The following is a 26,664-nucleotide window of genomic DNA, read 5'->3' on the forward strand; positions in this document are numbered from 1 at the left end:
ACTGAGTTTGTGTGTTTGTTGTTTCAGCTTACAGATGTCTTTTATCTTCCTGACAGTGTCTGTCATGGAGGAAGAAGAGGATGTGCTGGTAGAGCAGGTCTGCAACTTGACACTGTCATCCCAGACTGTTCACACCTAGCACCTCGAGCCAGAGAGGGATCGGGCAAGGAAAGTGTTCACGCCTATCACCTTCTGCCTGAGCGAGAAAGGAGGAGGATCCTGAATTTGAGAGCGAGGAGGGGATTGGGTTTGAGGTTGAGCATGATGGTGTGAGAGTTAGAAAGAGGTGGAGTTGTATCTACCTGATATAGACACAACCGACTCTGACATGCAGGAAACATTTAGTATTCATTATTCAAATGGTGGCATAGCTTATTTTTGTGAGGGCCTCCTGAATAAAGGTGTGGGGTCCAACACGAGATATATTTTATAAATATTTTAAACCTTTTGAAACTGTACTTTTAACCTTTCGAAAATATTTGTTCTCAAATTTCTTTAAATGCACCCTCTGCTAACTTTGACTAGGGAAGTGACAAATGCCTACTTTGGTTACTCATAGTTGTAGTCCCCTCAATATACAGTTAGAATTATTTGATGCTGCAAGTGCTGACATTAGTCCCATTTGTCATTGTTTTGGCAATATGTTAAATGTCTGGACACGCCACTGCACAAGAAATGCTGAGTAGGACTTCATATTAATTCAACGCAAACTATATAATAATAAATAAGAAACTTTTTGGAAAATACATTTCCAATGGCAGCATTTGAGCGCACATCACATTAATCTACGAGTCCAATTTGGGTTTGGACTAGCGAGATTGAGGAAATGGGAAATGAGCCACTCTCCTCTCTCCGGTTCCAGGATTTGTTATCCGCCGTCGATCACCTTCTGGAAATAATATTACAATAAAACTTTGAGGGAAGTGACGAGTGGATGAGACGGTGGAGCTGAAATTCCTTGGTGCCATTAGGATTCCGAGGACGGCAACTCGAAACACGTCGTCATCAAAAGAAAAGCGAACTGGAGATGTGCGTCCATACACAGCATAAATAGTACGTCCGATTAATTCCATATCACTTTTAGCATGATATGATTGTCTTTGTACTGCTCGAAGTCCATAGCAGAGAATGTCTAATATATCCTTAAACAGGCTCTGTCCATAGTCAGAAAAGTGATGTTGTTGGATAGTTACTATCCACCACCAGATGGCAGTCTCAGAGAAGGGACTATCCAACTGCAACTTCGTTTACGTGTGTTGATGTTACTTAAGGTGTTGATGATCCCATGCAGCAAACTGTCACTCTACAAGACAAGATGATAACAATATTTTTGTAAGATTCTATAAACTCAAAAAACTAACCATACTATTGACTTCGTGACTTGTGATCGTACATTGGTTACTTTAGGCTATCACGGTAAGATAGGCCGTGCATGTTTGCATACTTTGATGAGCCATTAACAGAATAATTAACATATAGGATAGGCCAATATGTCTCTCTGTTTGCTTATTTCATTCCACATATTTTACGCACGTAGAAATAAAGTTCAATTGAAGGAACAAAACAAACAAACAAACAAAAAGCATTAAAAGGGAAATGAGAGGACACACCCCAAACACCCGATGTAGTAGAGTATTTGACATATTGTTTGCATGTTTCATTAACAGGCCTGTTAGGCTACTGTGGATTTTGAATTCATCCTAGGCCTCTTCAGGTAAACCCTTAGGTTAATTATTTTACTACTACTACAAATTCTATAATTTGGATTGTAGAGGAAAGAATAAAGCTAAATTTACTCCAAGCATTCTTCACAGGAACATTCTTTTTGTCGTCTACGACCAATGTGAGGCCGTTAAACCCTGACTAGAGGGATTAAATGGAAGCACATGATGATTCAACCCGTGATTTTACTGAGCGCATGCCATCGACTAAATGAATGAATTTCTCTTTCTTTTCTTCCCCTGACACCGTAGCACACTTCTCCACACAGTCCATGATGGCATCCCCAAGGCTGGAGACTTTCTGCTGCCCAAACCGAGACGCATCCACCGAATTTGTCATTACTTTTCAACCGCTTTTCTTCGGTGCCATATGCATTGGCAGCGCAAGTTTGAGTCTAATTTTTTCAATACTACAGATTTTGCCCAAACGCAAGGGCTACAGACGTCTTGGACAGTACCCTTTGCCGAAACCTGCATCGTCCTCGAGAATATTGTTCATAATCAGCATTTGTGATATTTTGGGATGTGCAGGTAAGGCCTAATATTTCTGTGCTCAAGCAAGGTTTTCTAATTAAATATTGGCGGCCCAAGGAATTCCACGTGCCCTTTAGGCCTATGGGCAGTCACGGATGTAAAAGATAAACGTTTTAAAAGATTGTCCAGAACCTGTACTTGGAATATGTCACACTGAACTGGGAGTCAGGTGGCTGAGCGGTTAGGGAATCGGGCTAGTAATCAGAAGGTTGCTGGTTCGATTCCAGGGCAATGAACTTCACCCTACTTGCCTGGGGGGAATGTCCCTATACTTACTGTCAGAGCGTCTGCTAAATGTAAATGTAAATGAACTGAATTTGAAGTCCAAGTATAGGCCTTTGACATACACACATTTACATAGAAATAAGTAGCAGGTTTGATGCTTTTTGGCCACTGCCAAATTAATTCAAGATAATTTATACCAGAATCGACTATTTAATTCTGAAATAAAGTTCCTCTCAGTGATTCATGTCTTCTAGAGACATCATGTTGCCATGTTTTCTGTGAAAAGAATACTGTTATTTTTGTGATGGAAATAATACCCTCCTCTCCATTTGTTGGGATTGATCTCAAACCCATTTAATTCCATGCCTCTATAAAAGACAAGGTAATTGGCAATGGAGATGGTAATACTAGGGAATCGTCAGTTTATCAAGAATAAGAGTCGCATTATCTTGCGTGTTGTACAGTCTTTTACCTACGCATTGTTTTAGCCATATGTGGTTCCTGTTTGTTTCTCAGCACGGTTCATTTTCCACTGCAAGTGAAAGCACTTAAAAACAAGTAAAGCATTCCTTGGCCACAATTTAGATGCAAACACCCAGCACAATGTACGTCACAGGAACTTCCTGAAGGTATTCTCAGTTTTCCAAACCTTAGTGCTCTGCAGCTGGGCCAGTCCATTTGATAGAGGAAGTGGAAAGACCCTTATAAAACATAACCCGGGGCCGATTGTATTTCCATTACTAACATATGCAACTATAACCAAAAGGATTCCATGACAGAATCGAATGAACCAGCTGTATATTCGCAGAACAAGAGGAGAAGCTTTGATAATTGTTATGTGTCCCTACAAGATAGCACTGTTAGCACTAATATTATTTGCTTTTACTTGATTGATGTTGATGCATACAGTGTCACCAGTAAGACTCACAGACACATCGTTCTCAGAGAAGTGTGGAGTGAGACAGTCCCTGCTAAAGCCCTTGTGTTCCTCTTGTGTTTCTCAGGAATCATCGTGAGATCGTCCATCTGGCTGGGCTTGCCAAACCTCGTTAGCGGCATCTCTGTGGCCAACAGCAGTGATGTCTGGCCAGAGGTGTTTTGTGTGGGCAGCGCAGTACGTACAGTTCCTTAACTTTCTCTCTCAGCAAAGCATTAAAATAACATAATCACAAGCTACTCAAATATAATGCACTGGGGAAATCAAGCCCATAGTATACTTTGTTGGACATAGTTACTTGCATCAAAAGGTTGGTTTAAAGGTATGCATGTTCTGAATAATATTCACCTTAAAAACATTTCTTCTCACACAAACCTGTGTCTGAGGAGAATCAGCAGTGTGTATAAAACAGCTAATCTGCAGGGAACCTGACCCAGATTCAGGTTTGGGTCTTAGAACAAACTACTGAATCCCACACGTTCAGAAAAGGTCATGTCTCAGACTGTGAAAGCACAAATGAGCAATAAGATATAAATCCAATCAGTTTTTGTATTTCAAAGAAAATGCTGTGTGCACTATTGGCCAGATACATTCTAAACCTTCATGTCCAGATTTCTGTAGCTGTGATGTCTAACTATTTATCAAGTGTACTTTAAAGCACAGGGTTATTCTGAACAATTAATTTTTTAGGTCATGAGTTTTGTGTGTGTGCTGAAATGCCAAGACCATTAAAACTATTACAACTAAACAGGCACCGAAGTAGCTTCGAAATGGCCCAAACGCAGTTTCTCCTCAGAGTATTCATGTATATCTAGTGGAATGGTTGTGCAGCCTTATTATGATGTGGTGGTTGAGCCTTGTTCTCTCCTACAGATGTGGATCCAGCTGTTCTTCAGCGCTTCCTTCTGGTGGACCTTCTGCTATGCTGTGGATGTCTTCCTGGTAGTCAAGAGATCTGCAGGAATAAGGTACACCTTAAACACCACTAACATATCTCTGCTCGTTCCTCTGAAAAGTCCTGTATCTTGCGATGTGGTTAAAAACAAACATTCACACTAAATTATTCAGGCATTGTTAATGACATTCCACTTACATTTGGCAGACAGAGAAAATTGAATATTTTTTCAGGCCCTTCTGCTTTAGCCTCCAACTCCATTTTCTGTGTAATCAGTGAGATACTTGATGTTCAGAGAGCTGAGTCTCATGATACGTGACCTTTCAGTCTCACGCTCACTTTATCATTCTCTCTTGTTCTCTTTCTTCGCTCTTTCTCTCTGTCTCTCTCTTTCCTCTCTTTCTCTATCTCTCTCCCTCTCACTCTCTCTGTCTTTCTCATCCCATCAGCACTATCATCCTCTATCACATGATCACATGGGGCCTGGCTGTGTTGCTGTGTGTTGAGGGTGTAGCCATGCTATACTACCCGTCAATCTCCAAGTAAGAAAACAGTTTTCTTCTCAGTAGGGTCGACACATTCCTGTCATTGTCTTCAATCGATTCGAGACGCTAAACCCTGTGTCTCAAATGTTGCCTGATGTTTAGAAAATACAGTACTTGGGTTTATATGCATAACCAGAGAGTCCTGTCATTTGACACACTGTGACGTGTCGACCTTTTGTTTGCAGTTGTGAGAATGGTCTTCAGCATGCCATCCCCCACTACATCACCACCTACGCTCCTCTGCTGCTTGTGCTTCTGGTCAACCCTGTGCTGTTCGCCCGCACCGTGTCTGCAGGTCAGTGCACCCTGCATCTCAGTCACTAGCTGAGACGCATCGAGAGGAAGAAGTTGAAATAAGTATAACAAATGCAAATACGACAGCTGCATGATGGTCAGACACGTTCAGCCATGGAGGTGGTTGTTTCATGTCATGATGTTGGATTGTTTTAAATGTGGAATTTGAGGTTGACTGAACTTTTGACTTTTGACTTTTAAAGTTACATCCTTACTTAAGGGACGACAAGGAATCTACACAGAAAATGAAAGACGCCTAGGCACAGAGATAAAGATACGCTTCTTCAAAATCATGCTGGTGTTCTTTATTTGGTGCGTATTACTTACTCTTTGCTGAGAAAAAGGGATTCTCATTGTGACGTATGAGCAATACTATAGACTGTTCTATGCCATGTTCTCTTTTTAAGATAGAGCACAGCAGCTCTTATTCTGTCTTCAACACACGGCTTGTAGAGGGAAAAAAACCTGCTTCTATCTGGAAATAGCAGGGCTTGGGTGTGGAACTGTAACTCGCTCAAAATCCTTCCTCAGAGATTAAACTAACCGTTTCTGCTAAATTACTTTCCACAGTCACAAATACATTCTCTGTGAGAAAAAAAATAGATAATAGATGCATTCTGTATATAAAAAGGTGATAGTGTACCTTCATTGTTGATATTGTTCACAGCTGGTTACCCAACATCATCAATGAGAGCTTGCTCTTCTACCTGGAGATGCAGATAGACATCAAGGCTGCCACTTTAAAGAATGTGAGGAACGCAGCCCTCATCACATGGTTCATCATGGTAGGTCTCATCCTCAATAGATTTAATATGGAATTCAACAAAATAATTTAATCAAGGTCATAACAGGATACCAAAGTGAGAGCCAAGAAAGGCTATTCATCCATTAAATAACTATAATAAAACATAGTTGGCATTGCATATACTGCAGACTAGAGGATATATGTACTGAGGGCTGAGGTTGGGGTCTGTGTGTGTTGCTATTTCCAGGGGATCCTCAATCCAATGCAGGGTTTCCTCAATACCCTGGCCTTCCATGGATGGACAGGCATGGATGTGGACCTGAGCCTGCAGCGCAGGAGGGAGCTGGCCTGGGACTCTGCCTCCACCTCGGCGGCTGCCACAGGGGGCTACAACCCAATTGTAGGCTCCACCCTACTCTACCAGAGTCACGTCCAGGAAGGCAAGAAGAACATGACGGCCAATGGGCATCAGCCGTCCGACGCGATCAGCGTCCTCTCAGAAGGTAATGGGTGGGGCACTCAGAATGGAAACTCTCCTGTGTATGAGGGGTGGTGAAGATGACCTTCCTGTCCCCCACACATGGTGCTTCCAAATGCTGCTTGGTCGACTCCTCCACACACCTGGGTAGCACAAGCTTTGATCGTTTTCAAAAGCTACAGGTGTTTTAGTGTTCCAAAATGATGTCTTGGAACATTGTGAATGTTATTGTTTTTGAAGATGAAGGTTAAGATAACCAGAAACGACCAGGGACTTCATTATTGTACATTACTGTACCAGGAGTGCTGTCAATCTCATGGAAGGATTTGTTTTTGCAGGAAGAAATGCAATTTAATGTTTTATCCAAATGTAAAATATCCATGTCTCACATCTCTTGTATAAAGATGTGAGGACAGAAATATGAAATGTATTTTGGGAGAAATGTATTTTTTTTTAACTATTTATGCAGAATTAGTGAAGCGTTCCTGCTGTACTCATCACATAATGTACACAATAATTCAATGTTTTGGTCTATATTCAGGATTCCTGACAAGGACCCTGAATATGTGCACTAATGAACAACTTTCAAGAAATAAAAAACAATTTCAAAGGTTTTAATGTTTCATGTTTATGAATATAGCCCTGAATCTGACAGAAAGAAGGTTTTGTAAGTAGCTATTAAACTATATCACTTTTTTTCCTACATAACCTTCTCCTGCCATTTTTTTAAATTACAATTAAAAATAAGACACATTACTTTCCAGACAATTCAGAATCCCAAAATACATTTACCAGTCATATAAAATGTACAGGTTTAAACAGCTGGTAGAGAGGAGAAGCAATGAAATGTAAATGATTGAAGCTCATGTCTCTCATTTAGAGTGTAGAAAAAGAAAATGTTCATCGAGACAGAATTTTGAAATCCAAAAACAGGTAACGCACGCTTTAACACAGCCATCTCCCCCCATTTTGTCTTGCTAGGTTCTGAGTCTAGTACAATTGAAATCCACATTTCCAGTGAGCTTCGCGAGTATGAGGATGTAGACGCAGATGAGGAATCGCTGGAGAACTCTGTGAAGCACTAGCTGGGGCCAAATGCTGCAACAACCACCAGCCTCTTCTCTCCACACACAGAGACTGTGTTCATATTAAGCTTCCCCAAGTCCTCGTCTAGAAGGACCACTCTCTTTTCCAACGCAGGGTTAGAACGTTTCAATAGATACTTTACAAGTATTTAAAGCAATCTTTTGTGAGCTGTACTGTGTTAGTTGTTCTCCATCAATGATATTTTATCAGACAAACTTGCACTATGTCTATAGAGTATTCTCTGTCTATATGTGACACCCTAATGGGCTTTGCCTGTTTGTTTCCACAGTACACAATCCTACTAATTAATCTGCTGTAGATGATGTGGTGTTATATTATTGAATCATCAACTGTACAGTAATGGAATAGTCCCATGGACAACTCACCGTTTCATATTGAAGTCAGTCAACAGTAAAGACCTGTCATTCCCCATTGTTAAATAACACAAAGGCTGACCTTTAAAAGTGTTTGAGTTACTTGATAAAGATGCGTGTACTAAATTCAACATGTCACCAGATGACAGGCTCTGTGCATCAAATCAACACAAATGCTCATTCGCACCCGGTGCATCAGATGATTAGGAGTATTCATATGGGTTGTTGAAAAGTCTGTTTTAATGTTGTTTTTCTGTCATGTTTTTGCATTCCTGTTCTTTTTCATATAAAATTAAACAGACATTTTAAGTTCTTGTGCCAGAACTGCATTAAGGTGACAGTCACTGTAATCCCCTTTTACTTTAATTTCACCACTTTCAACTAGGTCAGGACCACCAGTAATACAACATGTATAACTTATGCTCAATAAAAGTCCAAAAGAGACCAAAATAATGACAATACAGAACACAGACACAGTAATTTCTAGTATCAAAATAGAGTGATTTATTTGAGACATTTGAGTGTTGACTTTATCGTCTTGGAAACAGGTGAGCACACACCCTGGTTGGGAGTGGGAGAAAGATAGCTGTCACAGCACTTGTTTCACACTGGGCCCCTCAGCAAGCCAAGATGGCCCCCAAATAACAGCCCCATTCTCAGTCTGACACAGACAATAATGGCTCTCTGCAAAAAAAAAAGAATTATGTGTAAAAAAAGAAAAGAAAAATGCGATAGGAAATAAAATGCTGGCCTTATCTCTTTACGCAAATCCGAAACATAAGCTGACCCTACCCTGAAAAAGTGCACTTAACATTGCTCTAAAAATTTGCTTTACTGAAAGAGTGAAGGGACCAGAAAAAGGCATATCAAAGTGGTGGCCTGTTAGTTTGTAGACACTGCTCTCACAATATAACCCCAGTAAGCTGAAGCAGACAGACATACTGCACACAATTAAAGCTAAGCCCATAATACAGGCATTCAAATAAGAAGTCAGATCTGACCAATTAAATCAGGCGGTGGCAACATCGGGACCTCAACCCAACTAAACCAATCACAGCTTAGAAGCAACAGCAGTACTTTCACTTGACCAACCAGAGAACGCTCAGGCAGTACAAATAAGATACTGGGTTTCTACACGACTGATCAGGGGAAGGTGTCAAATAGAGAAGGGTTGTTAGAACAGCTCAGTAGATGACCCATGACACTTTGTTACTGCAGCAGCATTGAAGAATTGAGATAAAAGTTGGCTCTTATTTCAGGTCAGTCCATGTGGTGTCTGTCTGTTCAGCTCCCCAGACGCCAGGCTAATCACAGACGAGATGTCACAAGAGTTGCAATATCCTGTTCCAGAAATGGGAAATCCAAGAGCCTTGGGGCTACGAAGCAAAGCAGGTGACCGGGCACTCTTGTTCAGTCCCATTCTGTCCACTGGGTGGTCTGCTGCAGCAGGCGTTGCTGAGGCACAGATCCCACATGGCTTCAAAGCAGAAAAGCCTTAGAGATGAGGAACAGTATAACTGAGATCCAAACCAATGTCACACATTACTGACAAAGCACCTTAATATACTGTATGCATAATTGGCAGAATAAAAGAACAGAGAATGTGACAAAAGAAATATGTCTGTCATGCACCAGTTATCCAGGGTCTTGTAAAGTATTAGGAAAGAAGCTCTAGCCAGTGTTGAGCCCCAAGATGACATTAAAGTGTACTGTATATAAACATATATACACAGTATATAAGTCTGTGTATTTATCTAATTTACATATCTTTACATTCATTAAATTTACATCCAGAGGGGAGAATATACACCTTTGGCATCTTGTACAGACGCCCACCAAAATGTTTATCCTCTAGTAAACCAAACTTCGTTTGAACTTGGCAGTTTTTTGTTGTTGCTGACCATGATGTTATTAAATGTGAGCTCAGAACTACTCTCTCAGCGACATATTTTTCAGACTTCTAAAAGTCAATTTATGACAAATTCGACAAGAAGTACTCTTGAAACAAGCCATTCTCCACTGAGGAGAAGTTAAGCATTTTTTCAATTGAGGATGCTAGAGTATCGCTTATGATGTTACTCTCCTTGAGCCTTCCTATTGTTACTCAAATCATGGAGGAACATTTGCGCTTAGAAGTTCTAAAACACAATCTTTCATGATTCATCGGCAAACACACATCAACACTGATTTGTCTGTTTTCACACCTCCTCCTGTGCACACCTTCTTTCCGGAGGTTTCAGAACCTCAGCCAGTGAGCAGCTAGACCACAGGCCAGGAGAACGACAGCATGTTACATCATCTCCTCAGACAGAGGGTCAAATCAGTTGGACTGGCTTCAGTCCAGCCCAGTGGATTCTCCCAGCAGAACCCCTTTGTGGTCTCCCACTGGAGAACGTCCATGGGAGTTCTAACAGACGTTTAGGAGGTTTTGGTTTTCTAAAGGTTCTCACACTCCTGAAGTGTGGTTCCACTGAGGACGTTGTCAACACTGCCAGTCCTGCTGGAGAGTGTGTTTGCTGATGTCAGATGGCCTTTCACTGCACAATCCATGGTCTGTCCTCAAAGTCACTGCTAGGATGCTATTTTCGTAGATCAAGAACGCATACCTGGAGGGAAAAGATAACAGGATTAATTAGACGTGAGTGTTATGGTTCCCCTCCTTGCAGCCCGGTAATCAGAAACCAGAGGGATGGGTGGTTTCTTACACATCACCCTTATCAGTGTTAGCAGCAATATGGAAGTGAAGGGTTAACAGCTAATAAACAGATGCAGAAGAATAGAGGAAATTAGACATATATACATACAGACGATGTGACATCATGATAAGGGCGGATGTGACAAGGGGAAATCTTACCGATCCATCGGAGGCGCTGGCGCCCACTTTGTCTCCAGTGCTGTTCCAGCAGACCTCGAATATGCCGCCAGTCCCCCTGTAGCTGTGTACCAAGGCCCCCGTCTGGAAAAATACAAACCACAACGATATCACAACCAAGTCCAGAAGGATTGGCCAGTTTCCTTTCCATTCAACCAGGGGAGTAGGTTTCATTGTACATCCCACACACACACACACAAACAAATCTACACCCCCTGCATTCAACATCAGTCCCTCACCATGGTGTTCCAGATGTGGACACACTTGTCGAAGGAGCCGCTGGCCAGGTGGCGCCCGTCGGGGCTGAAGGCCACGCTGTAGACGGGCTCCTGGTGTTTGGTCAGCGTGTGGATGCACACGCCCCGCTCCACGTCCCACAGGCGCACCGTGGAGTCAAACGAGGCACTGCGGGACCACGAGAGCACAAGAGCACATGGTCATGTCTTCTGCTGGATGCTACAGAGCCAAACAAGAACCCGTCACACTGTCCACCCCTCAACATGGTTTAAGATGTTATTTTGTGTGTTGTGACACCAAATGCAGCAACATAACAGGTTAACAAATTAAAGGTTATTTTTGGAGCAGGAACATTAGGCTTGAAAACATATACAGTATCAAACAGATTCCTCATGATGCCCCAAAAAATACACAAAAAAAACTGATGCTGTAAATATCTGTCACCAAAAAAGAGACCGATGAAAGCAAGTGATGGTATAAAAATGGTCTGACAGTCATCGGCACGTGTTCATTAAAATGGTATTATTAGGTAAGCCGAGCCACCTCCAGCTACATTGGAAATCACACTCTGAAAAGCTTTGGGGAAAGAAATGTGAGATTAAACTAAATAAAAAATGAGTTGAAATACATTATGGGACAAGAAGCAAGCTATATCTCGCCCACAACGGTGACATTTACCTAAGATCATTATCCTGTTCCTTACAAGCCGTGCCAATAGTGGCGGTTTTACATCCACAGTGAAATGATGTGCCTGTACTCTAGGATGTCAGTGGAAGCCGTAAATGCCTGTGTTAGTTGAACTAGAACATTTCCACATGCTGCACGCATGTCAAGGTCAGGAGCGAAGGCTCTGGGCCGCTGGCAGAGGCTGAGACCCAGTCTGCATGGATTTCATCTTGAATGTCAGGGCTTCATAAGAATCTCCTCCTCCGGTACGCGCACAAACGCACGTCTGTTCTCCTCTTACAAGACGGTCAACGTTTTCTCATTTCAAGCCCTTTAGTTTTAGTCTGCTTGCCCGGGTACTGTGTAGGGGGACGGAGATAGTGCCGGGTGTCTCACCTAGCGAGCATGATGTTGGAGTTGGGGTTGCTGGTTCCAGGGCCTGTCGGGCTCCACTTGATTGTGTATATTTCTTTGCTGTGAGCCTGGAGGTCGTGGACACACACGTCCTGTTTCATACTCCAGATCTGAGCCAAGGGAGAGCAGGAAGCACCATGTCATAAAGCTCAGTGGAATAATTATTGTCTTAACACTGTCATTTAGGTTGGGCTAACTTAAACTTGATTTAACAAATGGGCTTAATTTAAAAACGTATCGTATTTACACCAATTGCATTGGAAAGTATCAATTGATTTAGCAGCAGTTATCTTCCGAATACTAAATTCAATTTGGTTCCAGAAAATGCCTGAGAAAACTATTGGAAACCACTGCACGAAGGGGTCTGACTTGTTGTTGATCATCTAGTCTCACCTTTAAAGTCATGTCGTCAGAGCAGGAGGCCAGCAGCATTCCTGATGGATCCCACTTAATCGCGTTAACTTCATTCTGAGAGACAAACAACAAAGACAGACTGTCAAGGCTTCTTCAGAACAAAGTGGAACTGCTCTTTTTGCCCGGACATCCACCATGACACGCATTTCCTCAGCCTCTATGCAGAGAGCCTGTTGCTCGACGACTGCCGTGTCGTCCGCGACGTGTGTGAAGAGCGCGCAGCGTGTTTACCGTGTGTCCCTGGAAGGTCTTGAGAGGGCGGTCGCTGCCCAGCCGACACACATGGATGCACATGTCCGTGCTGCAGGAGGCGAAGGTGGAGTTGTTCTGCCAGTCCACGTCCAGAGCTGGGGCTGAGAGACCAAACCCACGCAGGTCAGTCATGTCCACACGCTAGATAATCTACTCTGGGCTTGCTTCACTGACATCAACAACTGCAGATTCAATCGGCAGCTACAGAAGCACAGATCGTCTTGATTTAGCTTTACCTGAGTGGAAAGGGAATTGCTGCTTGGCCTCTCCTGTGTGTGCATCCCAAATGATTGTCGTCTGGAAATGGACACATGTATTAAATATATGTTGTATAGTATTTGGATTCTTTATATAGTAATTTGATCTATTCTGTTTGCGACTGGATGCTACGTCAAATACACTGTCTTTGGAAGCTTTTGGCCAACACTAACTTCTTTCTGAAAATAATGACTTTATACTTTTCAATACTAGTGTACATTTTAAATGACGCCCACCTTATCTACACCAGCACTGAGGATAGAGTTCCCCTTCTTATTCCACTTCAGTGCAAATATGGGCCCTTTGTGTTGCCCCAAAGTGCTCGCCAGATTACCTGTGAGGAGACAGATCAATGTTCTTCAGAAAAAAACAGCCATGGATATGTGTAACACACAGACCATAACATAATTGTGAACTACAAAGAACTGAAGATGGTGAACACATACCGTCTTTCGTCCATATCCTTGCAAATCCATCGTAGGACCCTGTTGCTAGAAGAGTCCCTTCGCTCTGTTTGGGAGGGAGAGAGGGGGGGGGGGGGGGGGGGGTTGGAGTGGTGGTGGAGGGGGGACCAAAACGTTACTTAACTACTCTGGCTGCACAGAGACACAAGTGATTTCCCCCCTGTTTTGAGGCAGAGCATGTAGGATGGGTGAAGACCTACATTCCAGTCCAGTGAGGTGACGTCTTTGTTGCTGGGGACGTCTTGGCCTCCCTCTCGGATGCAGTGACGCAGCACCAGTTGGGTGGAGCTCGAGTTACTGTTCTCATTCAGGTTCCAGATCCTGGCTGTCGAGTCCCCAGAACTGAAGGCATAAGAAACAGAACGAGCAGTCAACCAGCAGCTACATCCACACTGGTATGTGTGTGTGTGTGTGTGTACAGTACGTTTCTCTTGTTGAATATTGGGGGTCTTCTTCAGACTCGACACATCCAATTCTCTTGGACCAGCCAGGCTGGTTCACTTGTACATTCAGAAGCATTCAACTAAAGGCCCACTCACCCTGAGGCCAGCAGGGCGCTGACTGGGTTCCAGGCACAGATGAACACCTCGGACTCGTGGCCTCGCAGGACCGTGGCCTTGCTGGCTGGGATCTCCACATCCACATCCATCTCCATCTGCTCACTGTGGTTATCTGATGACACAACATCCACCCTCGGTTAGCTACATACATCGTACCACACCAGATATCAAATACACAAAGTAAAATACATAAGTTAAGGTCAGCAAAAATAATTACGTAGGCTACACGTTCTGTTGGTTTGGTTTAGCAATAAAAAATTACAAATGTCTAGTAAATAGATGTCTGCCTGGTATTTGATAAATCATTGATAAAACATTTTGATAATTAAATGGGAGTTAAATGGCGCACAACATTTCCCTCAACATGTAAAACCGGTTATCTATTAAGCAATTACAACATAATTATTGCTTCTTGACCCACTTTAAGCAGCCTCTAAAGGAAGGAGCTATGGTTTAGCGGGAGGAGCTGGGTATTTGAACCTGTGCTTGCATTTTTAGAGAGCGTTGTGTTCCATCTCTTAGTCATTACACTAGGACAATTCTGCTTGTAGCCACCCAAACTGTTGACCCTTATCCCAGAGGGATCTGCTGACACAAACATCCACTACCGGCCTCCCCTGGTCTGGCTCGGCACCCAATCCCCTGCTCTCAAGTTTCTCTGACTGAACTTTAGAACTTGCTAAACAGAACAAAAAGATGGTAAATGTGGCTGGTTCGAATCAGTCACATGTAAAACCCAGTGTTTTGGGGTGTCACATCACTGTTGTACATCTCTTAATAGAGGTGCACACAGACACAGTTTGGGTTGTTGACGCGAATGTCAGGCCTGCTCTTACTCATGTTGTGAGTGCCGTTCTCGTCTCCATTCAGCATAGGCTCTCCGTTCTTTGGTGTGTTGCCCTGGTGACCCAAGGCGCTGTCGGCCATACCGCAGGCCTGTTGCTGGGCCAGTTTGTCGCGGAAGGCCTGTTGCCGCGTCTGCACTACGTCTGGCATCACCGCGTCGATAAGCGACAACGACTCGATGGGCCGCCCGTCAAACACAGTGCCATCCTGCCGGGAGAAAACACACACACACACACGTTTACCGACCCGTCAATGTTCAGTAAAACAACGGAGCGTTAACTGACAATCACTGACTATGTGATTTGATTTCCTTTGTTTATCAGACACTATAGTGCAATGACGTCCAGTGGTGTCATTAGAGAAGTCAATAAACCTGCACTGCATTCGGATGAGCCTGCACTAGGTTGAACAGAGCCAGTGTATTAGTAGGGGCAGCCGTGCGTAAATAGTCATTGACCATTGATTTCCATGCAGCAAGAGGTCTACAGTTTGCTGGGTTGAAAGTTTAGACGGCAGTGGCTGTGTTTGCCCGGGGGGGGGGGGGGATCCAGTTCACAGGCCACCATGCCAGGAGGCTGCAGTCTGTTTGCTCACCTCATTGATGCTGATCTCTGCCTCCACATACTGGAGGCCCTTCTGCAGGATGGAGATCAGGGCTGCAGGGGGCACTAGCGTTCCATTGATGTTGGACTGGCTAATGTGGCTCTCGATGCCAAAGGTGAAAGCCGAGTGGGAGAAACCTTGAAATGAAAACAAAACCAAAGAACACTTCCTTAATGAAAGCACCAAAGACAAAAAGTATTGTCCGGTGTGTGAAAACATGTTTTCTGAACGGCAGTATCAACAAAAACAAATGTTTCCAAACTCATGTCAACAATTATGATAAGGGCCGGTTGAAATGCCAGAGCAGGCATGCTTTTCTCAAATGACTAGCTTCAAAGAGAGTTTCCAACAATGGAGTAATGAAATACAGAAGCTGAGGCCTCAATAATTCATTCACGGCCTGAGAAATAGGTTAGAGTGAATGGCATGTTGACAACTATACATATGAAGGAAAGCGATCCACCAGACGAGCATATTGGAGGACATACTGGGATGATATTTTCCACAAACATTGAGTCAAGCGATTGTGGTCTTCTGTCTCACAAGTCTACTGAGCGGCTTTCGTTTTTTTTTTGTTTCGTCTAGTCTGTTAAGCGGAGAGCAAACATGGTTTGGGTGGCAGTCATACCTGATTCTTGGAGATATCTGTAGACCAAGAAGTTCACTTCGTCACTGGTTATACTCATTTTAGCCCACCTCAATGGATGAGGTATTTAGGAAGGTTCCGCCCACTCTATACAAAAAATAAAAAGAGAAAGATAGGGGGGAAAAAAGTGAAAGATATTTAGTGATTATTATTTACATTTTGCAAGACACCAAGCCTTTCCTCAAGTGGACTGAAGCAGATGGCAACACATCCGTCATGTTTGAGCGCCAAGAGATAAAGAAGCCCCTTGAAACTCGGAGCCCAGGGTGAGCAGAGCAGTGCTTCCCCAACACAATCACCCAGGATGTTCCTAACTTCCTGTCGCCATTACCATGTGCACCCCAACCCGCCCCCCTCCCTGTGCCCAATACAACAGTCCAAGCCTCACTGACAGACCCAGCTGCTGGGTCACTTGACCGGCCAATCAATCTCCACGGCTGAAGCAAAGTATTTCTCAGCTCTTCATCCTGACCCGACAACAGTGTGTCCGAGTCAATATCCATCTGGGTAATAGGGTCGAGGTTGGAGTCTCCCCTTACTGACCTAGCCAGTCATCTAGATAGAAGGGTATCTGATAAAGAAAGGGGGCCATCACATGTTAGCTTGGAGAGATTTAGTAAAAGGCAAAGGAGGGCATGGAGTTATTTTATCCCTCTGATTGATGTTAAACCAACACTGCAGTATTACACAGTACCTTTCATTTTGCAGTAGCTAAATGAAATGCCAGACTGGTTACAGGCAATAAGAAAACGCCTCTGTCACACTGACTCTGGCCGCTACCATTCATCCACCTACATGGAAAACATCCCCTTGTTTATATGTACATAGACACCAGCCAAATATATTACTCTAGATGGTCTAAAAACAATCCACGCTTGACATTCCCATCATTGTCATGTTTGATTATTTATTTCTATTCACATGGATTGAAATTATTTTAGGAATAAAATCAAGTCGCTGAACAATAACATCATTAAAATGAAGGGATTTCTAATACTGACAACAACAATTATTCTGCTCCCACTAATAAGACCTTGTTTTCAGGCTAATGAGCACTTAGCAAAAATATATGATTCATCGTTTTCTAACAATATATGAGCTAATTGTCAGAGGTCGTTGTGCATAAGAATAGACACAGGTGGAATCTAATATCACTTTTAAATGAGCATGATTCATAAAACGAATTAATGATGGATTAAAATGGTCTGGAGGATTAAAATCTCCAGTTGCTCAATGCCACACTCCCAGCAAATCTCAACCAGGCCATTATTAGACCTGCTTCTAGGCTGGACCGTGAACACCGTTTGTATGTCCTTCATTTCAGCCTTACCTGTGAAAAGTAAATGGAGGACCTCTCTCTCTCTCTCTCCCTCCAGCACAGCCTGTCAGACAGTAGGAATGCATGTCTCTCAAACCTCCATACCAAACAGCCTCGGCTCTCACTCATGTTTCTCTTTGGTAGCATAGCAACAAGCAGGAACCAGCACAAAATAGACATAGAACAGTGTTGTCCCAATTACCATTGGGCACACTGCCAACCGGGCTGAACATGTTACTCAACATGAATAATTCACCGTTCACCTTGGGATATTCTTTCAGATGGACTCCAGCTTTTATTGCACCACCACAGACACGGGCCATGAATGAAATAAGCCTGGAATTGGCCGAGCAGGAGCGTGTCTCACAAATTCTTCCAAACAGGATGAGATGGCTGCTTTAATTTTGGAGCAAGTGAGAATCAAATCTCACACACTGGGACATTCCCTCTCTGGGATCACAGTGGCTGGAATGCATTTCAAATCCCTGAAAGGAACACTTTTAACATGAAAAGAAATCCCTCGTTTCAGCCAGCTGGGTACATGAACATTGCGGTCGAAAGAGAAAAAGGCATGTCCTATAGATGGCTACATACCAAAAACCTCTCAACAGACACAAAACCCCTCCGTTTCAGTTAGTTCAGCCTCACAACCTTGGCTAGACAGGAGCACAGAGCCACACTGGTTCAGACCATTTGATACCAGGAGGGGCCTGGAAGCTATCTGTATCAAAGCTGTGAGCCGTTGCTCCCATGCCCGCTGCCACTCCACAACAAACAACTGGAACCATAATTAGTGAGGAGCATGGAGGGGCATGCGTGTCCGCCAGGGGAGTCAGCAGCAGCACTAATCCGTGTATCAGATTGGGCGCATGACGCCACCATCCATTACAACGCTCCCTTGGCATCCAGGCTCTCCCTTGACAAAACACGGCCTCTTCCAGGGATGCTGACAGAAACGCTTACCTAGGCACTAGCTTTGTGCTGTGGCGGGCATATCCACTCGCTGGTAAGGTAAGGGTAGTCCCACGAGGAAGTCATGATCCGTTTCAAGTGAAAGGAATACGGCAGAGACAGTGCCAGATAGCACTGGTGAAGACCCAGGCTGGGACTTCTGATACCACAGTACGGTAAAAAATGTGCAGTGTCAACTCACCCAAAGTGGATATCAGGAAGGGAAATCGTTTTACATTCATTCACTAATCTGTTTGCACAACCCATCACATTCTTTTATATTCCATCGTAATACAAGACATTGTGTTTGTCGTCCTGACCAGGCCATTGAAATCTGGCTCTTTAGAAGGGAGATATTGGCAATGAAGTTACACATGCTTTCTCCCTCAGGCGATGACTCACTCCACTGAACTGTATAAAGCCAGCAGCAGGAGAAAAAAAACACATTCGGACAGCAAGACTCCATTAATAAAGACGTAAACTGTTAACAAATCCATACAAACCTGCACACTGATCAACAGCATTAGGTGGTTTGTTCTGCCTCAGGTGTATTTCCACTAGGATCCGCATTAGATTTAACTAACAAATGGATATCCCACCGGGCAATGATGAGCTTCCCTGCCGTGGCCCTCTGGCTCATTAGGATCATCATTACTCTTAGAGTAACAGTTATTACTTTACGACGTCATACCACTTTAACCAAGCAGCCCTTGACCCAACCTTACAGGTCACAACTGATTTCAAAGCCTGAGGATAGGAAGGGAGTACAACAGCATGGAACAGACCATGGCCAAAGCATGACTGCTTTGTGACCAAGCACACCCAATAAATAAATAAAATACACTGGACTGAAATTATGTTGTTGATCAGTTCATCTACTCTAGTGTAAAGAGTCCTAAATTGGAACCTTAGTCCAGATATGAAGACCTACAAAGCAGAATAGGATATCAACAGAGTAGAATAGGATAACTGCAGAGGCACATTTTCTCTGGTTAATCTCCTCTAAAAATAGATGTCAATTCTGGATGGTTTGTGGTGTAGAACTCAAGGGCAGAGAAATTCTGTCGCAGATGAGAACATTCCATTAGAATTCACTTATTGGAAAACCGCGACAGACAGGAGGAACATTTTGATACGTAGAAGGAGAATCGCACGACTCAAGTCGGATGACTTTTTTTCATTCACAATCATCATTATATTTGGCCCTGATCTTGTTCAGACTGCTTCATGTCTCACAATATACTATACAATTAAACAACTCATATGTGTCATACAAATCAGTCCAAAGTGAAAATTAAATAAAAAATAATGAATTCTGATTATAAAGTTAGAAATCACTTCTAAGAAATCAATCAAATCGGACTGAGCAGAGAAAAACTGTCGTTTAAAGTGACTGATGTAGAAAAACAGGACACCACAAAAAAAAGACGTTTAAAAAAAAAAAAAGAGAGGAAGGCAGAGGCACATTCTACGCTACACATGCCATGGACCCCATTTTCTCTTGAACAGTCACCTCCTGACAGATGTGCAAACAAGACCTGGAAACAGCAGCCATTTTCTCTTGAACTGCCCTGCTGAGTTAAACCCGCCTTTGAAGCTTTGGGCTGCAGTCATGGGGGATGGGAAGGGAGATGGGGTGGAGCTGGTTGGTGTCTGACAGGGGGGGTGATAAATAACGACCCAACAAACAGGTAGTCACAACAACTATACGCATTATTCCTTTCCTTCTCAATGAGTCACTCAGTGACGGCGGATGTAGGTTGGAGAACCAGTGGGGGTTGGTAGGCTAGTCTACTCTCTCAGGGATCCTCCACTCCCACGCCTGTCTAGAGGTGGCAGAAGTTAGGAGTTACATTGCTGGAAGGGTTAAAGGGTCACAAATCCCATGCTCCCCCCCCCCAACCCCCCCCCCCCAGATCCTTGACTCATCATTATGCAGCAAAATCAGCAGCATTTCAATGACTAAGAGAATACAGACACAACATAGCAGCTGGGAACTTTTCAAGCACGAACACAGTGACCAACTTTGTCTCAGATATCAGTCACCCAGTGTTTGATAAGAAAACTCAATCTAAACTTGATGCAGTGTGGATGCACACCCTCGACCCTCCTCTCTCCACACAGTTCCACTCCACTGCTACAAAGAAATCCACAGATAACGAAAGAGGCTGCTTACCACAGCTTTTATAATTTGAATTCTTCACAAAGAAACAGACCAGGGTAGTAGACACATTTACTGCCTGATTAGACACCCGCCTCTGGCCTGTGTTCTCCTGTTCCCAAGGGAACACGTGAGGACAGCCACAGATACACTGGCTAACAGAGCGCGTTCATCATGACATGATCATTATGGGCAGGAACTTATACCCCCCGCCCTCCGCATTCGCCGATTTGCATCTTACAAAAATGACATCCCGCAGAGTAGGCGACTGCCTTTCTAATCGTTGTGCGTTCAACAGCCGTGGGAGACCGAAGACTGAAGGCTCTTTAGTTCTGACAACAGCATCAACGGGATAATTAGAGCTACTGGAATCAGCCTTGTAAAATTAATCCATCATTCCCCAGAGAGGTAGTCCATGTCTAAATACCAGGTCCCTACTGGGGAAGCAGTATGGCGGGGGAGAATACAGAGGGCCTTATTTCTCAGTCTGAGAACAGTCATTCTCATTGCAGCACAGTAACTGGCCTCCCCTGTCTGCTCCAAGTCATCCTTAACACTGTATAGAAACTGAGTAACAATGGCTTGTGTAGTTTAGACAGTTGTGCTCTGCCATCTACTAATTCATATGTAAATATGATATAAATGTAGGTTTATGGAAAAACAGTGTGAAAGTCCTTTCCGGGTGAGCCAATCAAGGTTTTTATTTCACTTTGGACCGCACCTCAGTTTCTTGCCAAAGCCAATGTAGGAATGAACTGCAGTTATTAACAGCTCCAAATAGAGATGGTTTGTACAACCCGAGCAGAGTTTTTTAAACATTATTCAACGCCTGGGCTTTACATCAAGAGCAATCATGAGACAAACAGCCGACACCACAGGTTTGCAACATTATGTGTCACTATGTTGCATAATTTGTTAACAGACTTAGAATTCCTGACTACAACTACTGCTTAGATTAGCTGTTGACTTAGCGGTGAGATAAGCAGCAAATTCAATAAAGCAAGAGATGCAGCTGTCAGACACAAAACAAGCAAAGGTCTCCTTGCCTGCGCATCACTGAAATTATGTGGCATTCTCTTCTGACAATGGTAAAATTTCAAGACTGCGTGGAGCCGATATCCTTCAGTAAGTATCAGATGTACATGTGCTGTTTTTGTTTTTTACTTCAAATATTATTCATTTAACTCTAAACATGTCAATCATTTTCCACTGGGCACAGACCTTGCAGCAGGCAGCATACTGTCCCTGTGACCTTAACCGTCTCACTGTGACCGTCAGGCCCTTTCACTCATAGGCTCACTGGCCATTTCATAATAAGATGTAAACACGGCGATACACCATTGTAAGCAGTAAAAGTGTTTCTATGGCGACTAAAAGATCCTGCTTCTCTGTCAACAGCTGCTCATGCCATCCTAAAGTGCTCCCCCCCCCCCCCCACCACCGCCCACCTTCTCCACCCCCTCCTTTATCCTTCAGCCTTCCTTCTCTCTGACACCAGGGTCAAGCAAGCTAGGAGGCCGTAACTATTGAAACACTAATCTTCATTCAAAGACATGCCCTGACTCATAGTTGGACACAGTCACATTAGGAGAGGGGGAGAGACAGTCTTTCTACTAAAGCACCTCTAAAAAGGCTGTGGTATGAGATTATCTCTCGGATTTGTGTGGTGGATAGTTCTGCCCTACTATGTTTCACCAAAAGTATCAACTGTGAGAGCCCTATATCCTGCAAATGTCCACTGAAGCAAACCAGTTACCAGGACCTTGACAGCTACTAGACTAATGTACATCTGCTATGTGCATTCACAGTATAAAGTGTGAGTTCTTCATTACAAAAGGGCACTCACCCTTTCACACAAAAGCTTTCGCAGAATTCCCTTGGTATGCAGTCATCACAAATAGGATTAGTGGCAGAAAAACAACAAGGACTTTGGATAGATATACCTTCTCTGAATGTGCCTACTATTCTGTTCCCTTTGTCTTGTTTAATCATTAACCTACTCTTTCTGTGATGATTTACAACTATCTATGCATTCTGGAACTATTTATACAGTGTTCCAATGACAGTACATGGTTTGGACATTGTGAACTGTCTCGGTCGAGGAACTATTGGAGTCAGGGTTGTTGCTTCACAGCTCTAATTGTCTGGAGCCATGCAATGACAGAATAAAACAAAAGGCTTTCTTTAAACAAATGTTTTATCAGATAGGCATGCCATATTGGCATAGTTTGTCCTTGTGATATAAATGTAGAATGAACCCGAGAATCTCAAGTCTCTTAACATTTAGTCAGAGAATAGAAGTGAATGTACTGCGGGTTGCGTGCTGAGAGTGTATCAGACTACACACAGCAGGAAATTACAGAGATAGAGGATGGCTAACCAAAGCAGAACCGAAACTTTAACTGGCATCCTATAGACGTTGCATGGTATCCGGAGCCACTGTTCAGGGTTTTCCTCAAAATAAGATAACCTCAACCAGGGCTGGCCATGGCCAAGGTTGCAAACAGATGACCTACATAAGCAAACAGACAGCAGAAGAAATATTTACCGACCATAAAATAAAACATTCATTGAATGGTATTCACTCATGACTTCTTTCTAGTAAAGGAACAGGTTCAAGCAGATGAATAAGCGGTGATTCATACTTAACTAAAGATTGATAGTGCTGGAAATCACTGTGCCAATCCCTAAAGCAGGAGGCTGCCTATATCACCACATGAACATCCTCTCCATCAACTAGACAAGGAACTAATGGATGCATTTAACAACAGTTAACTACCTCTGTACTTACCATGAAACTGTATTCCCTTTACACTAGATTACATTTCTTTCTATCGTACATGGCGTGTCTATTGCTCTGCAATCTTCTGAGTTACACAATTCACAGAGCAACTGATTAGATATGCCTGGATGGCTTTTGTTCTTCTTCAGGGGGGGAGGAACAGTGGGTCTTCTTTAAACTGTCTTCTAACAAGGGCATTCTTGCAGTTTAGGTCCAAGAATAGAAATTGATTCAATGTTGCAGTAAGTAAGTTGGCTAGTGGCCCATGTGAACAGCAAGGCTCTTCTGCCACTTCTTGGAAAAAAATGTTTCTCTTCCATGTTCTATCATAAATCAATATTGCTGCGGAAATATGTGGACAGTCAGATATAGACTTGCAGAGCAGTTGTTGCATGGATTTGACAGGGGCTCACCCCTCACTGGCTGCTGGTGAAGATGGGAATCTCTGCCTTGAACGCATGGGGATTGTTCAGCACAACGTACACAATAGAATATCCACCAATGTTGATCTTCTCAATCAATTGCATCATGATCTATTTAGAGCCACCAAAGGGAAGCTGGCAACCATGTCTCTGAAGGCAAATTGAAACATGCGGTGCCCTGCAGCTAACCGCTCACCTAGTGACGCACAGTCACCAGCAAAGTCAAAGACAAAGAGGTCTCCTCAGAAAGAAGATCACGAATGCTGTGGGAAGACATTTTGAACCCCACGGCCCAACTCTGTTATCCATGTATGCCCTTAGGGAGCAAAGCAAGCCAAGACTAAACCATCTTCCTCTTTAGAAACATCCTACTGAAAACAAAACAATAATATAATCTCTCGGAACAGAATGTTCCCTGAGGTTTAAACCAATTCAGTCTTTGCTGTTCCAATCAACGTTCAGTTATCTCTTGCTGCAGAGGCACAGGGCCATCTTACCAGGCTCCTATTTTAAAACATACTAATGGGTGGGAACATTACAACACTAATAGCTTTCACAATTCCTCAAATGGAAAAGAGCTGAGTCAAGAAAAGCAATTAGGCTGTAATAAAACCTCATTGTTCTTAATAAAGGGCAGTAAACCAGTTTTTTTTCCTTATGACTGTAATTGGGTTTCACAACTACCCAAACAGGCCAGACATAGGTAAGAGTGTTTTTTTTTTTTTTTTTTGCAATCCGACAGGTTCACATTGTTTGAGGTGGCAAATCTCTGAAGAGACACCTAACAACCATGCTTGTAGGCATCAGAACACTGAGTCCCTCCTTACCCGTATAATGTAATTGGTGTTTGTGAGAAGAGGCTGATGGCAAGCATGGCAACATATAAAATGCCTTTATGAAAAGCATGTTTGGAAATTCTACTTGCTGAACTAGAATTAATATTACAACACAATTACTACATACTTCAAGGAAGTGCAGGATAACCCATGTTTGATCATCCAGAACAACCTCATCAACAGGTAATGCATAGGGTGTCACGGGCCTATGACCTAAGAGGCCTTAGGAACCCATCCATTCCTGAAAAATCTGCCGTCCATGTTTTGCGTACACAATTAGAAGTAACTTTATTTCCCACTCAACTTTCAATTCAAACATACTTCAAACAAGTAAAAAATGTATTAGGTTGCATTTGGCCTTTATAACACATTTACGTTAGACTGACAATAGCACTTGATAAACAGGCCTATAATGAAATTAGTATATTGACTGATACTGTAACAAGACTGTCCCTTCCTTAGCCGGTGAAAGCAAGTGCAGTTGAGTGACCCTCCCCTCCCCCACTCAAAGGCTTCCAAACTATCTGCACGGGAAACAACCTTAAATTGTTGCATATTTATTGAAAGTAAGAGTTAATATAAATCGATTAATGCTACGTTCAAAAACAGCTTTTATCGCTACAAGCAGAAGCTTATGAAGCAAGTTTAAGGTACTTGATGATCACAAAAGAGCGACAACGTGCTAACAAAAGTTACTGTATTTTAAACTGTGATGGGTGTTCGCTTTGAAATATGTCCAGAAATGTAATGTATAATCATTACTATGACATAAGGGGTGAACTGTTAGTATACATAAAAATAATTGATCCAGTGAGAGGCATTTCAACACACGTGTTAAGTGACAATGTGAGCCGGTGCTTTACAATACCCACAATATTAGCCCACAAATGGGCGAAAAGACTCCCTGTAATACACTGTGCAGCTACAAGGTTATTCATGACACTTGAGCGAGAGTTCCAACTTACCTTTCTCTTTGAGAGAGTGCTTGTGGTATTGCCGCGCCACCTATTCCTCTTCCACAAGGAGAACCTCCAACTTCAGTGAGCGAGCGGCGACTTTCCTCCCATTTTGCTTATCATAATTCGAGTTCTGATTTAACGATGGTCTCCAACTACGTTCAGTGCTTAACTAGTCGATTTCACCTCGACAATAAATTATGTGATATTTAGGTATGTTTACACTCACAGCTGTGAAGCCGAGGAGGTTGGCTTCGGAACACTTTTCAGCGTTTCTGAGAATGGAACGCAAGAGACAGCAGCAGCAGGCACTCAGCGGCAGAGGGAGAGGTGGGGTGGGGTGAGGGGGGTGGAAGAGGAAGATAGAGAAGCCCAGAAGGGGAGAGAAAAAAACTACACTATCACTGTCCATGTTTTAGGAAAAAGTGAAGCATTATTGGAATCATACTTTCTTTTCAATGGATTCAACTTAAAATCAGGGATAGCATTTTAATTCGTTGTCATTCTTATTTACATACCAACATAGGGGTTATTTGTTGAAACCGTAGGCCTATATCTTGACGACCGAATTCTACATTTAATTTGCATTTAAAATATCAGTGATGAAAGGGTGTGTTTTTTATTTGAGATGTGTATTACTTTTAAAGATAAAGGTCAGCTGGATCAAGCCATACGGCTTCTTATTTGCATTATTTTGCATATGCCATGTCCACTCAATTTCCCCTACGCTATATTCAAAAAATATAGGCTACATGTTTGACGTTAGATCGTGAACCGAACCGAAATACTGAACTGAATCTACTGCAAGAAAGGGCTACAGTAGCCTAGTAGTGGAATTCTTCGTATGAAACTCTACCATGTATTTGGCCTCTGAGCCGGTTCCCCCTCCCCCACAGTTCCGTATTTTTCGCCTGCCCGGTCACAGAGTGGTTGATTAATTCTCCTTTCGCCTTGCTCAGTCATTCAGATTTGGAAAGTAAATAACAAGTTGACATCATTACGGCTCTACATTGGTGTGACACATTCCTTTGGTTACCGTAAAAAATGAAACATTGACGCCCCTAAAATTTGAGGGCTCAGAATTATGCAATTCATTTAGGCTACTACGCAGCTGAAAATAAATAAATGCAATTTAGTTTTCAAAAACACGGGTTTGTATCACATGAAAGCCC

The 26,664-nt window shown here is 43.0% G+C and overlaps 2 protein-coding genes across 9 annotated transcripts; one reads left to right on the forward strand and one right to left on the reverse strand.

Annotated features, from left to right (window-relative positions):
• Positions 1–86: 86 nt before the first annotated feature.
• Positions 87–8,535, forward strand: gpr143 (G protein-coupled receptor 143). Of its 7 annotated transcripts, none has more exons than XM_062456731.1 (11): positions 87–1,053; positions 1,668–1,714; positions 1,974–2,252; positions 3,485–3,594; positions 4,291–4,385; positions 4,762–4,854; positions 5,043–5,152; positions 5,355–5,463; positions 5,819–5,936; positions 6,144–6,399; positions 7,356–8,535. In XM_062456731.1, exons 3-11 carry the CDS (start codon positions 1,994–1,996, stop codon positions 7,457–7,459), a joined length of 1,254 nt encoding a protein of 417 aa, XP_062312715.1. In that variant the 5' UTR covers positions 87–1,053; positions 1,668–1,714; positions 1,974–1,993; the 3' UTR covers positions 7,460–8,535. The 7 variants fall into 7 exon arrangements, with proteins under 7 accessions (XP_062312715.1, XP_062312712.1, XP_062312716.1 ...); XM_062456732.1 differs by lacking the exon at positions 87–1,053 and adding an exon at positions 1,328–1,416; XM_062456728.1 differs by lacking the exon at positions 1,668–1,714.
• On the reverse strand, positions 8,315–25,830 carry tbl1x (transducin beta like 1 X-linked). 2 transcript variants are annotated; one of them, XM_062456723.1, is made up of 15 exons: positions 25,502–25,830; positions 16,049–16,153; positions 15,412–15,557; positions 14,808–15,024; positions 13,951–14,083; positions 13,612–13,753; positions 13,394–13,457; positions 13,184–13,281; positions 12,926–12,986; positions 12,669–12,790; positions 12,417–12,491; positions 12,006–12,133; positions 10,946–11,111; positions 10,689–10,790; positions 8,315–10,440 (listed from the first exon to the last, which is right to left on the reverse strand). In XM_062456723.1, exons 2-15 carry the CDS (start codon positions 16,104–16,106, stop codon positions 10,414–10,416), a joined length of 1,539 nt encoding a protein of 512 aa, XP_062312707.1. In that variant the 5' UTR covers positions 16,107–16,153; positions 25,502–25,830; the 3' UTR covers positions 8,315–10,413. The 2 variants fall into 2 exon arrangements, with proteins under 2 accessions (XP_062312707.1, XP_062312708.1); XM_062456724.1 differs by lacking the exon at positions 25,502–25,830 and adding an exon at positions 17,397–17,445.
• Between the last annotated feature and the right edge of the window lie 834 nt (positions 25,831–26,664).

The sequence above is a fragment of the Osmerus eperlanus genome, chromosome 3 (genome assembly GCF_963692335.1).
Source record: "Osmerus eperlanus chromosome 3, fOsmEpe2.1, whole genome shotgun sequence".
Classification (NCBI taxonomy): domain Eukaryota; kingdom Metazoa; phylum Chordata; class Actinopteri; order Osmeriformes; family Osmeridae; genus Osmerus; species Osmerus eperlanus.